Source organism: Schistocerca americana, chromosome 4, assembly GCF_021461395.2.
Source record: "Schistocerca americana isolate TAMUIC-IGC-003095 chromosome 4, iqSchAmer2.1, whole genome shotgun sequence".
NCBI classification, from domain to species: Eukaryota; Metazoa; Arthropoda; class Insecta; order Orthoptera; family Acrididae; genus Schistocerca; species Schistocerca americana.
Window position 1 is genome coordinate 621,368,026 of NC_060122.1, and position 13,451 is coordinate 621,381,476.

Here is a 13,451-nt window from a genome sequence, read left to right on the forward strand (position 1 = left end):
TGATAGAATTATCTACGAGATATCTAAAAACTGCAGAAACAAAAGATCTGTATAAAAAGCCTCAGCATCTGAGTACGGAATTTATCATTTATTTTTTAACAAAAAAATATTTTATTCTTCTCTTGTGTCGTGGAAATTTACTTATTGTATTGTCTATCGTGTCGTTGTGGAAGCATGATGTACGTTCTGATCTGTAGCCTGCTTACTGAATAATTATGTATTTAAGTGCGAAGCAGTGTCTTATTTCATAGTAGTACCTGAAACACCTTAATTCCAATCTTAAAAAACATTATTAATGAGTCAGTATTTTTCAGAGGCCTATTAAAAAAGAGAAAGAACCTATCTTCATCAGTATCAAAGTCCGATTGTGTTAAGTTTTACATTTAAATAGTGTAAGAATTTTATTAAAGTTTCATGGTCATGCGTCACTGAACAATGACACCAGATAACCACAACGCATTGGCTTGAACAGTCATCGACTTTCGATGAAGGGGAATGGAAGAAGACTAATACACCTTTTTTAATTTTCAGGTAATTGAATTGTCTTACATATGCTATTCAGAGAAAACTCTACGAATGAGAAACAATCTCATCGCCGTTGAGGTGTGCTTTCTTGACGCGACTAAATTTGCACGTGAAATTTGTAAATTATTCGGAGTTTATCAACGTCGTTTTGCTGGAGTTTTTTTTCCTTTGTGTAATTTCCTCTAACAAAACTAATTCCTCCCGAACAGGCCATGAAGGCCCAACGGTAATGACCGGCCGCCGTGTCATACTCAGCTCACAGGCGTCACTGGATGCGGATATGGAGTGGCATGTGGTCAGCACACCACTCTTCCGACCATATGTCAGTTTCCGAGACCGGAGCCGCTACTTCTCAATGAGGTAGCTCCTCAGTTTGCCTCACAAGGGCTGAGTGCACCCCGCTTGCCAATAGCGCTCGGCATACCGGATTGTCAACCATCCAAAGTGCTAGCAAGCCCAGCCCGAAAGCGCTTAACTTGGGTGATGTGACGGGAACCGATGTGATCACTGCGGCAAGGCCGTTGGCTCGTTTCCTCTAACAAGAATGCACAAATCAATATACCGTGAACGTCAGCGGCCCTACCGGACTACGCCAGATGCTACGTTCGCTTCTGTCATCCACTACTTAAGACACAGCCCAGCATCTCTGTCGCGAACCTCTCTACAGTAGAACTACATAGTGGCGACATGTTTCGTACGTGAACTGATGAGTGGTGTGGTGTGGTGCTGTTGCAGTCAGGGGGAGCAGTGGTACGAGTTCAGGAGGAGAGTCAACCAGCCCATGATGCAACCGCGTTCCAGCAAGCTGTACGTTCCCTCCATCGACAAGGTCGCCCAGGACTTCACCGACAGGTGAGAGCCGTCGGTGACACGAGTGCTAGAAGCAGAGTAACAGTGTTGTGTTAGTCAAGTTCTACATTATCTTTTTCCTTCATTCTTTCAGAATGCTCGCTATCAGAGATGAGAATATGAAGATGCCTCCCGACTTCCTGAATGAGTTGAACAAGTGGGCACTAGAATGTGAGTATCTCTATAATGTTCTTTGCTCTAAATGGAACAGTGCCTGTGTCTGTAACGAAGCAAAGAAGAACTTTGTCTCGTGTGCTGAGAAGCCGCGGAAAAGGAGTGATTCTTCAGTCATAGTTTCCCCCTGAAAATTTGCTTCGAGTTTGTTCCTCAGATACTTTTTTTTTCTGCGTTCGCGGTGTACTGATGCAGAATACTAAATTGCTTCTTAACCAATCCGACTGAATCGCAATTTACAATGCCTTACAGTAAAAAGTGAAGCACTCATAAAATATCATCGGATGTCAATGTAACTTCGCGCACGCACACACCACAGGCAGCTACACTGAAGAGCCAAAGAAACTGGTTCACCTGCTTAATATCGTGTATGGCTCCCGTGAGCACGCAGAACTGTCGCAACACGACGTGACATACTCGACAGGGAACTGACACCATGAAACCTGCAGTGATCTCCATAATTCCGCAAAAGTACGAGGGGGTGGAGATCTCTACCAAACAGCACGTTGCAAGGCATCCCAGACATGCTCAATAATGTTCATGTCTGGGGAATTTGATAGCAGCGAAAAGCCGGCCGGGGTGGCCAAGCGGTTAAAGACGCTACAGTCTGGAACCGCACGACCGCTACGGTCGCAGGTTCGAATCCTGCCTCGGGCATGGATGTGTGTGATGTCCTTAGGTTAATTAGGTTTAAGTAGTTCTAAGTTCTAGGGGACTGATGACCTTAGAAGTTAAGTCCCATAGTGCTCAGAGCAGCGAAAATGTTTAGCCTCAGAAGAGTGTTCCTGGAGCCATTCTGTAGCAAATCTGGACGTGTGGGGTGTCGCATTGTCCTGCTATAATTGCCCAAGTCCGTCGGAATGCACAATGGACATGAATGGACGCAGGTAATCAGACAGGATGCTTACAAATGTGTCACCTGTCAGAGTCGTATCTAGACGTATCAGGGGTCCCATCGCACTCCAGCTGCACACGCCCCACACCATTACAGAGCCTCCACCAGCTTGAATAGTCACCTACTGACATGCAGGGTCCCTGGATTTTTGCGGCTGTATCCATGCCAATACACGTCCATTAGCTCGATACAATTTGAAACGAGACTCGTCCAACCAGGCTACATGTTCCCAAGCATCAACAGTCCAATGTCGGTGTTGACAGGCCCAGGCGAGGCGTAAAGCTTTGAGTCTTGCCATCATCAAGGGTACACTAGGGGGCGTTCGGCACCGAAAGCCCATATCGATGATGTTTCGTTGAATGGTTCGCACGCTGACACTCGTTGATGGCCCAGCACTGAAATCTGCAGCATTTGCTGAAGGGCTGCACCTCTGTCACGTTCAATGATTCTCTTCAGTCGTCGTTGTTCCCGTCCTTGCAGGCTCTTTTTCCGGCCACGGTGATGTCGGAGATTTGATGTTTTACCGGATTCCTCATATTCACGGTATACTCGTCAAATAGTCGTATGGTAAAATCCCAACTTCTTCGGTACCTCGAAGATGCTGTATCCCCTCGTTCGTGCCCCCACTATATACCACGTTCCAATTTCACTTAAATCTGTAGCAGAAGTAACCGATCTAACAACCGCGCCAGACACTTGTTGCCTTACACAGTATAAGCGTTGCCGAACGCAGCGCCGTATTCAGCCTGTTTACGTATAATTGTATTTGATTATCCATGCCTAAACCAGTTTATTTGACGCTTCAGTATATATAAGTGATTAAGAGGTGCAATTCCTTATAGGATATGTAAGGGGCGTAAACAGCGTCAAAAGTTGAATGATCACTGTAAAGGATAGGGACATGTCGCGGCCGGCCGGAGTGGCCGAGCGCTTCTAGGCGCTACAGTCTGGAACCGCGCGACCGCTACGGACGCAGGTTCGAATCCTGCCAAGGGCATGGATGTGTGTGATGTCCTTAGGTTAGTGAGGTTTAAGTAGTTCTAAGTTATAGGGGACTGACGACCTCAGACGTTAAGTCCCATAGTGCTCAGAGCCATTTGAACCATTTTTGAGATGTCGTGTACTTCTATATGATACAGCGTTATCAGCATATGACTGAGTTTTAAAGGAGCCTCATTGAGGGTTTCCGTTTGGCTGTGTGGTCGAATTGAGCGGTATCCAGATTTATGGGACATTTTGATGTGATAGTGGCCTGATGTTGGACTGCATGGGAACTTGAGGGCAGACATACATGTCATCAGGTTTCCAGTCGACCACATCTGACCACCACAAGGGAATGTCCCCATACTGTGCGCCAAGCATATTGTAGCCCCTTCACATCCGCATCTTCCTGTCCAGAACAACTAATAGCCTCTCTGCAAGATTCTGTGTAATCCCACATCTTTGGTCGGAGACTACCAGCAGCCAGTCTTGGGAATTAAGGTCCCTTGAATAGGCTCCTGTGAACACCACAGCACAAATGGCTGTATTTTGAGTGGTACTGCAGCTGATGAGCATGGACTGCTGATGAATGGTGTCATATTATGTTCAGGATAGATCGCTGTTCTGCACTATTCTGGATGACCATTGTGGTGTGAGGAGCTGTTGGGCATGATTTCAAAAAATGGTTCAAATGGCTCTAAGCACTATGGGACTTAACATCTGAGGTCATCAAGCCCATGGACTTAGAACTACTTAAACCTAACTAAACTAAGGACATCACACACATCCATGCCTGAGGCTGGAGTCGAACCTGCGACCGTAGCAGCAGCGCGGTTCTGGACTGAAGCACCTAGAACCGCTCGGTCACAATGGCCGGCTATGATTTCAAGCCATGAGTGGTAGTGACTGGGGGAACTCTGACGGCACAATGGTATGTCGCAGACACTGTGCATCGCCAAATGTTACCTTTCATGCAACAGTATCATGGTGCCATTTTTTTGTCGTGTTTGTGACCAAGGGGAGATGCTGAAATTTAAGTTGTTAGATAGCAAAGAAGGGCTATATGTTTATTAAGTATAATCATCAGAATACAATAGCACGATTCCTTGAGAGGTGAGTTGCACTATTATGTTCAGGCTGACAATTGGATGGAGTCTGTGAGGATACAGGCAACAGAGAGCTTAGGGTACTCGAGGAGGCTTTGGGGCCAAAGGTGGCGGTGGTGACGGGGTATTCAAGAGTGGATGTACACCATGAGCGCTGATGCAGTCAAATGCTCCTTGTGGTCTTGTTGATGTACATGGATTGATGAGCTGCTGAGTGCAGCCAGCATAAGCCTCAAGTGTGAAGAACTGACTGCAAAGTGGTTGGGTGGTGACCTAAGCATTCACCCATTGGACTGATACCGGCAGAGGCACGTAAGGCTCAGAAGTGCGATAGTGCTATGATGGCAGTGTTGTTTACAGTAACGCTTATGCATCTGTTGGCGAGGTTGGTGCCACACAGAACCTTGGCAGCTGGTGGAAATTTCGTTGAAAACAACCCAGTGTGTGTTTGTTGATGTGGGCTATTTTCGTCTGATCTACAGAAGGAGCATCATTAGTGGCCTAGAGCTATGGCAGCTCAAAACACGATGTATGATTGGTGGCTGTGTTGCATGTGGTAGCCAGGAGACACAGCATCCCTTCTCCCCCTAAAGGAGAGATGTACGCATCTCGAAGAAGTGGTTTCTGAAAGGAGGTGGCTCTAGAATGTGTGCCTGTGAGCTGGGGAGCATTGGCTGAAAGCAGGAGTCTGATGCAACTGAGATAGAGGGGTCTGGTCAGACATGGAAAAGGAGATGGCAATGAAGACACAGTGTATTTGTCATGGAAGGTTGATTAGGCAGCCAAAACTGGCGAGGGAGACAGGACCCAGTGTGGTTGAAGTTGGAGTCGAAATTTCCAGGAGAGCACAATCAGAGGCTGAGAGAAGTTTAGCTGGTGACCTGAAGCGGCTGCACAGATGAAGAACGGCTGGAAGCCGATGGGAACGGTGGTGTTGGAGGCTGTGATGGGGGCGGCTGAGGTTGGGCCAGCTGAGGTAGAACTGGCTGTAGTTGGGATGACTGCAGTTCGGCCAGCTGTGGTTGGCCAGTTGCAGTTGTGCCAGCTGTGTTTGGGCTGGCTGTAGTGATACCAGTGGCGGAGGTGCTGGTGACAGAGGTGACAGTGGTAGAGGTGCTGGTTGTGTGTAGAGGAGGAGGTAGTACTGGCAGGGAGCTGATGATTGTTGTAGAGGATGATTCGGATTGTGAAATGAGTGCATGTGCATGGAAAACTGGAGAAGTGGGCACCAAAGTGACGTCAGGGGCATTGAGGGAGCTGCAGAGGAGCACAAAAATTTGGCGTTGAGGATGGTGCCTCAGAATGGTGAGTGTGTGCAGGAACACGTAAATTGTAATATTAGGCACTGAGTCGAGCCTGCAAGTAAAAACAGGACAGGGTAGCAAGACCTGCACATGGGTAAGGAAATACTCATTGTTGAGTGAAATCATGAGTTGTAAAGTTCATGAAGTATATTTCCAACCATGTGAAGAAGGCAGCCAGTGGCTTCAACCCAGTTGTGTCGTCGGCGTTAGGGTGAGGGCAATGCCAGAGTGGTCTAACGCCTATGAGAGAAGCTCGTATTCGTGGTTTAGCCGCTGTAAACGAAGCAGGAGCTGCGCAAAGACGTCTGAATGTTGCAGTGCCCTACTGAAAAGGGAGAGTGAGCATTGAGAGCACACAAATGCTGAGAAATATCAGCAACACTCCAAAGCGTTGCACAGGTGTGGAAGGTTACTCTGGGCAAGTATGAATAGCACTATTTCTTGAGATGTGAGTTGCACTTCTTGGTTCAGGCTGACAGCCCATGAAGTCAGTGGTGGCGGTGAGCGGGAGTCGCTCGAGGACTGACAAAATCTTTAAGGCTGTAGGCATTGGTAAGCGGAGTGTGCTTGGGGATGGACGAAGTCCGCGATCCAGTAGACAACTCGAGGCTGCGTGTTGTCCATGGACGTTGCAGTAACATGCTTATTGTTGGCTCAGCAGTGAAATCTAATTGATGAGCTGCTAGGTGCAGGCGGCGTAAGCCGAGAGTGTGAAGAAATAACTGCAGAATTTTCACATGGCGACTTAAATACTCGTTCGGATGAAATATACCGGCGGTTGCACGTGGCTCATGGAAGCGGGGTAGCGCCATGATGGTAGTGCTGTTTTCGGTGGTGGTTATACTTACGGCGATGAGGCTGGAGGTTCAGTTTAAAGCTACCCAGTGCTTGTCTGTTGACGCCGACTGTTTTCGTCTGATCTCCAGAGAAAGTGTTGTTAATGGGCCAGAGTTGCTGCAACCTGTTGTACACCATCGTATGATTGGTGACTGCGTTGCAGGTTGTAGCCAGGGGCACAGCATTCTTCTAGGAACTGCTGTGGAACCTCGCAGAGCGAGCATAATTCCGTCCATTATCTTACTCGCAGTGCGAGACACTCGTTAAGCGAAACAATTTGTCCCATACAAATAAATGTAAGATACGCTAACGCATTCCATGCAGAAAAAGTACTAAAAGTATTATCTTATTCGTGCCATTTATTTAAAGAAAATTATACCTACGGTATTACGTACTGTATTATTCATCAAACATAACTAGTTTTTTTTTTTTTTTACTTCTTTCTGGCGACGCTTCAACACTTGGCGAAAATGCGACTCAGCATTATCGTCAAATACATTTGTAGCGTGCGTAGCCACTGCTTTATTGCGGTGATGATTTTCAGTGTACGATGCAACCGATTCCCATGCTTTCAGCATTTCTCTTATAGCGCCAGAAGATTGCTCCTCTGCTGTTACCGCCTCCTCCTCCTTCTCCTCTGAAGAACTCTCTAAAACTTCCTGCTATGGAACCCATTACAACTCCATAAGCTCTTAGGTGGTCATTTCTTGGCTGTGATCTTCCACAGGCTCATTGATGTCATTGTTATCCACTTCTAGCAAACATTTGTGGTAAGGACTAAGGGACCAAACTGCTGAGGTCATCCGTCCATAGGCTTACACACTAATTAAACTAATTTAAACTAACTTACGCTAAGGACAACACACACACCCATGCCCGAGGGAGGACTCGAGCCTCCGACGGGGGTAGCCGCACCAACCGTGGCAAGACGCCTCAGACCGCACGGCTACACTGCGCGGCCCACTTCTAGTCCCATGCTCTTTGCCAAAGACACAATCTCGTTGACTACAGCCTCCACAGGTATTGAATCAAATACTCAGAGTCACATTCGACAACGCACTTGGGCCAAAGCTTCTTCCAAGCAGAAGTAAGAGTTCTCTTGGTAGCCCCTTCCCATGCCTTTTCGATCATCTTGACGCAGGTCATGATGTTGAAGTGATATTTCCAAAACTCTCTGAGAGTAAGATTGGTAGCTTCAGTCAACTCAAAGAAACGCTTGAAGAGTGCCTTAGTGTAGAGCTTCTTAAAGTTAGAAATAGTTTTCTGGTGTTGGGGGGGCAGAAATGGGATCTTGATGAATTGTTCTTCAAGGAGGTGGTCTTATAGGCCTGGAGAATGGACAGGAGCGTTGTCCTTAACAAGCAAGACATGGAGTGGCAGATTCATCTCAAGCAAATATTTTTCACCGAAGGACCAAAAACTTCATTGATTCAATCACAAAAAAGATCACGTGTCACTCAAACCTTGTTTTTAGATCTCCACATCGCGTTTAACCTGCTCTTTTAGACTTTACACTTCTTGAAGACTCACGGTGTTTCTGAATGGTAAACAAGCAGCGGTTTAATTTCGTAATCGCCGCTGGCATTAGTACGGAACAATGTGAGACGGTCTTTCATTGGCTTCTGACCAGGCAATGCATTCTCCTCTGCTGTTATAAAGGATTCGTTTCGGCATCTTTTTCCAGAACAGACCTTTCTCGTCACAATTAAAAACGTGTTGTGGTAGATAACTCTCAGAATCTACGAGCATCTTGAAGTTGCTGATGAAGTTGTCTGCTGCCTTTGTGCCTCACAACACTGTGGACGCAGGTTCTCCTTTAAACTTCTTGAACCACTCATGGCTTCCGTTAAACACTTCTTCGGTCGCTGATGATTCTTGCGTCTTCTTAGTGAGGATGGCATCATAAACGATGTTCTTGTTAACAGTGTCGCCTTGCATTTGCTTTTCAAGTATCCATATAAGGAGCAGCCTTTCGACATCGTCCAGAATCCAAAACCGTCGTTTAGATACTCTTGTAGCATCTATCCCCTTAACTTTGTCCTTGATCTTGAGGATAGAGCAAATAGTTGATGTAGACCGAGTGTATGTGCGTGCTAAATCAGCAACGCCCACAACACGTTCGCGTTAGTCAATGATTTTACGTTTCATTTCTAAGGTCATTTTCTTTCTCTTTTTTCTTTCTTATTGCAGCTTTATCTTCGGGGACATTTCTACGAAGGTTATTAAAATCTGCATTCAAAAAACGCTCTGTGAACACAAGCTCAGAAAAGCGTGTGATCACAAGATGCGCTAAAATGGTAGCAGAAAGAGCGCTAAACCCCGACTGTAGAACATACTGAAGATAATTCAAATGCGCTGGTGATGTCACACCAAATCGTCGTCACCCATCAAGCGAAACATCGCTCATTAAGCGAATCTTTTTGTACAATTTGTTTTGCTCATTGTGTGAATTGCGCGTTATGGGAGGTGCTCGTTCAGCGAGGCCTACATCTGCATGCTTTGAGGTACTCCGATGGGCAGCAAGATACAAGAGATATCCCCGAACGAACTTGTGTGGGATCAGTTCGGACGTCAACTACATCCCGTGACAATATCCAGGATATCAATGGGTCATCTTGCTTCAGGAGAGGATACAATGGTTTTATGAAAACATTCCTAACTGTATCAGTGAATGCATCAAGACCAGAGGGAGTTCACGTCATATAGATAAGCGGACCGAAACTGTCAAGTTCTTCGTAAGTTTGACTCAATTTTGTAATCACTAAAATAACATCAGATACCCCCTCGCAGCGGGAAGTTTGATTTCGTTTCCTCCTCGGTTCTGGGTGCTTCACTTTTTTGTCAGTCAGTGTACACTCCACATGCAGTTTTGCTTCGCTTGGGGATGGTGCGAACGGTAATCCGTGCCAGTATGATCGATTTTTGGATCACACCCTATTCGCACACTTTGCGAGGGAAAAATGATTATATGCCTCTGCAGGTGCCGTAATCTCTTATTACTCTCATGATCTCTACACAAGATATTTGATGGTAGTTGAATAATAGCCACGATGTATTCTTCAGACACAGTTTCTTTGAATTAATTAATTAATCTGAAGATCACATGGAACTTTTTCGTTTTCTTTGTAGGATTCTTATTTAAGTTCCCCAAGCATTACTTTTACATTTTTCGTAGCTGTTAACCGACCTCTTACAATTGTAAGAGGTCGGTTGTAATGTTCCGTAATTCGTTTGATGTCTGCTGTCATGGCCACATGATAAGGATTCGAGGCATTGGAATATTCCTCCAGAATTGGATGTACTACTGACTTACAGGGAATTGTAATAGGATAACTGGAGCGGGTAACGTGGTCGGGGTTGTAGGGCGTGGCTGGGTAGAAGAAGGTGGCTGTTTTTAGCAATCTTCCTCTTTATTGTTGGTTCTCCCAATACATTTTCCGGTAGCTCAGCCCCACCGCTCGTGTCGGGGTGGTGATGTGCTGATGCACGCAGCCCAGGGAAGGCTACGCCGCGCTCGGTCAGCGGCTGCGCAGGCGGTAGGAGGTTAGTGGCATGAGGCTCGGCCGAAGCGCACCTCCTGCAGACGAGGCGGCTCATGACGACGCCGGGAGTCGCTGGTGCAGCAGCGGGCAACGCCCTCCACCGGCCAGTCCTCGGGGACAGCGTCACTGATGACGACGACGTGACAGCGACCGAACGCCCAATCAGTCGAACCGAATGCCGACGCCCACCTCTGATGCCCTTAAATAGTGCAGGCCGCTGCTGAATCCGCCGGTTACGCGGTGGCGTGTTTATTAGAAGGTTCTCGATGAATTGGCTAATGCGACAGCGCCACACGCGGCCTGCGCCTGCGTAATTCTGCTAATGCTGGGTTCTGATGGCTGCCGCGCACGTACATACATACGAATGCTCGTTGCAAAACTGTGTCACCTGCATAGCGCGCCGGCCGGCCTTCGTCCACCGATTGCCGTGAGGCTGGCGCATCACGCACTGAAACACACTAATCACAATTTCGCACCGTATTTTCTAAAAATAGCCCCTTCTCCTCTACAATTCCTCCCTCATACGAAAAGAATTCGTCCCCGAATTCAACCAAGAAGTCAAAATATCTACAGTTCACTTTGCAAACACCAAATATTTACATGATGTGACATGCTCGAGGTGTCCACCACTAATCTTCCAATCCCATACTATGTGATTCTGTTTCTTTGTCAACAAGTGACTGACGCTGTAAAGGTGTTTTTTTCTCGCCGTTCTCGTGACACTGTTCCTTGTGTACGAAATGTTCATATGTCCTCATCTGCATTTATGGAGAGCTGTCATTCATTACACCAGGTGAAAGTTCTGTACAAGTCCGTTTGCATTTCCATATGATCGCTCAGCGCCGATACTTTCCTGTGGGCGACAGCATCATCAGTGAACAATCTTATAATGCTACTGGTCATGTATGGTAAATGATTTATACACACCCGGTGTTACTTTCGTTTCTGTAAAACATATGCCACCCAGTACAACGTACTGGGTTCTACAATACTAGTCAAATATCGATCGACTCAATCATATATCTGAGAATATACTGCTCACAATCGGGTCTTGGTTAGCTGTCAACGATGCGGAACACCGTCTAACGCCCAAATCTAGAGAAACGAAATCAACCTGTTCACGTGCACCTATTATTTATAAGATGTGTATGGATAAAGTGAGCTGTGTTCCATACGAATTCATACTGATTCTCTGAATGAATATCGTTCTCCTCCAAGAATTTATTTATGTTTGAGCATAGAATGTGGTCTAGGATCCTGCAGTACACGAATATTAGGAAAACTGGTATACAAATCTGTGCATATTAACTTTTGCCCGTTTCGTGAACAGGTGTGACCTGCGCTCTTATCCAGTCATGTGAGACTATTCACTGCGGGAGAGATTTTCAACAAATATTAGTTATGGAAGGAAGTATTTCCGAAGTGTAATCAACGTAAAATCTGACTAAAATTCCGTCAGGACTTCATACCTTGACAGATTTAAATCATCTTAATTGTTTTCTGGGAGGATGCTAATATCAATAGCTCTTATGTATAAATCTGTGCCGCCGTCAAATGTTGGTACGGCAGTATCCTAATATGTAAATGTATTGTAAATATTCTATTTACTTTTTCTGCCTGCTGTCTTCCCTTTAAACACCAGACGGATCCCTGAGAGACTGAGTGCAATGTTTGGACTCGTGTATTGACTTTACAAACGGCAAGAAATTCTTAGAATTGTGTGATTTTTTTTCTCCAGGATCCGGCTGAAAACCGTTGTAGGTTTCATTCATGACTTTCACTAAAGCCTCTATCGTAACGAGAGTATTGCAACACTTGCAGTCTTTAATGATACTATTAAACTTTTATTACTTCACTATTTTATTTGCTTCGTACGTTATCTAGACTGAGGTTTATAACGTCTTTCAGCTTTAACCACGTTTGTTCTGAGGTAGACAGATCTAAACTAAAAGTTCTTCCTCCGTCCTTTAAGTAAGTCGAGAGGAACGGTCTGTCTGTTCGACCAAAGACAAATACTCTTCCGGCTGTTTCATGACTTTCTTGCCTTTGGTGACCACTATTCTTGTAATAGTATCATGGTCGCTAATCTGTCTCTCATTGGTGACTTTCGAAATTGTGAGGCCTATTTGTAGCTAGCAGATGTGAAGTGTCCGATTAGATGTTCTAAGCAGTTGCCAAAGTGTTCCGTAATATTTCGCAAGATTGTTTGTCCCTATCGCCGATAAAATATGCGTAGCTTTTTTAGTCTATACTGCTTAGGTTAAAGTCACCATCTACTATTACCGTATACACGGGATATTTCCGTGCTATATTTTAGGCTATCTTAAAACGACACTGCGAGCGATGGTCTGAATCGGTGGTCAGCAGAAACATATGATTTCTAATCTGACAGTGGGATTCCAAACCAATCGAATTTTGTATAATTTTTTATATGTATGGTATTTGAAGTTCAGAACTTAAACATGAAACTCCCGAAGCATTACGACGCAACTCTAAAAAATTCTCGAGCAAGTCGACTTTGAAGTTCCCCGACTTACACTAACTCAGCAATGGTAGAACGGTTTTCGAATGGCCGCATGGCTCTGTCGGTACCGTTCGACAGTGGTGAACGCTGGTTCGAGTCTCCCTTCGGTCATTATTTTTTAACAGTTTTCCATAGAAATTCGGTGTAGCTATCAAAAATTATCGAAAAAATCCACTTTGAAGTTCTTGGAAAATCTTTAATTTAAAAACGGCAGCATGATTTTCGACGGGCAGCGTGGCTCCATCAGTGAATAATTATTACACATTTAATTATCATTTTCTATGAAATCTGAATTGGAGTTCAGGGGCAACGCGATGCTATCGAGCGCTTCTTTACGGAAACAGCTCTAAATGTTTGATATTGCGTGTGTTTATAAACTTTGCGCTACTGTTAGTTGATGAAACTTGCCGAAGAAGTGAATAAGATCCTTCACTCTGTGTTAAGTATTATTTGTTGTTGACGTACTAGTCTGCTGTTTAACGCTGGGGCTTTCTTATTTGAGTAATAGTAGCGAGCAGTGGAGTTTTTCAGAGTATGAGATCTGTTATTTGTGAATCTGAGATGAACTTTCTGGAATAATTTATTGATCGAGAAGGTTTTGGAGGAATTTTAAAGGTAACGAAGGCGTGCAGAAGAATGAAATGATTGTCTGTCAGAACTATTAATTAAAAGAAATCTTCATCCCATAGATAACTAATAACTTTTATAATTAGT

At 45.2% G+C, this 13,451-nt stretch overlaps 1 protein-coding gene across 1 annotated transcript in view; it reads left to right on the forward strand.

Moving 5' to 3' along the window:
• LOC124612957 (probable cytochrome P450 301a1, mitochondrial) overlaps positions 1 to 13,451 on the forward strand; it is a 284,020-nt gene that overhangs the window by 168,881 nt on the left and 101,688 nt on the right. Inside the window, exons 5-6 of the mRNA XM_047141477.1 lie at positions 1,261 to 1,377; positions 1,469 to 1,545. Coding sequence (XP_046997433.1) covers positions 1,261 to 1,377; positions 1,469 to 1,545 — 194 coding nt within the window. The remainder of the gene's footprint in view (positions 1 to 1,260; positions 1,378 to 1,468; positions 1,546 to 13,451) is intronic.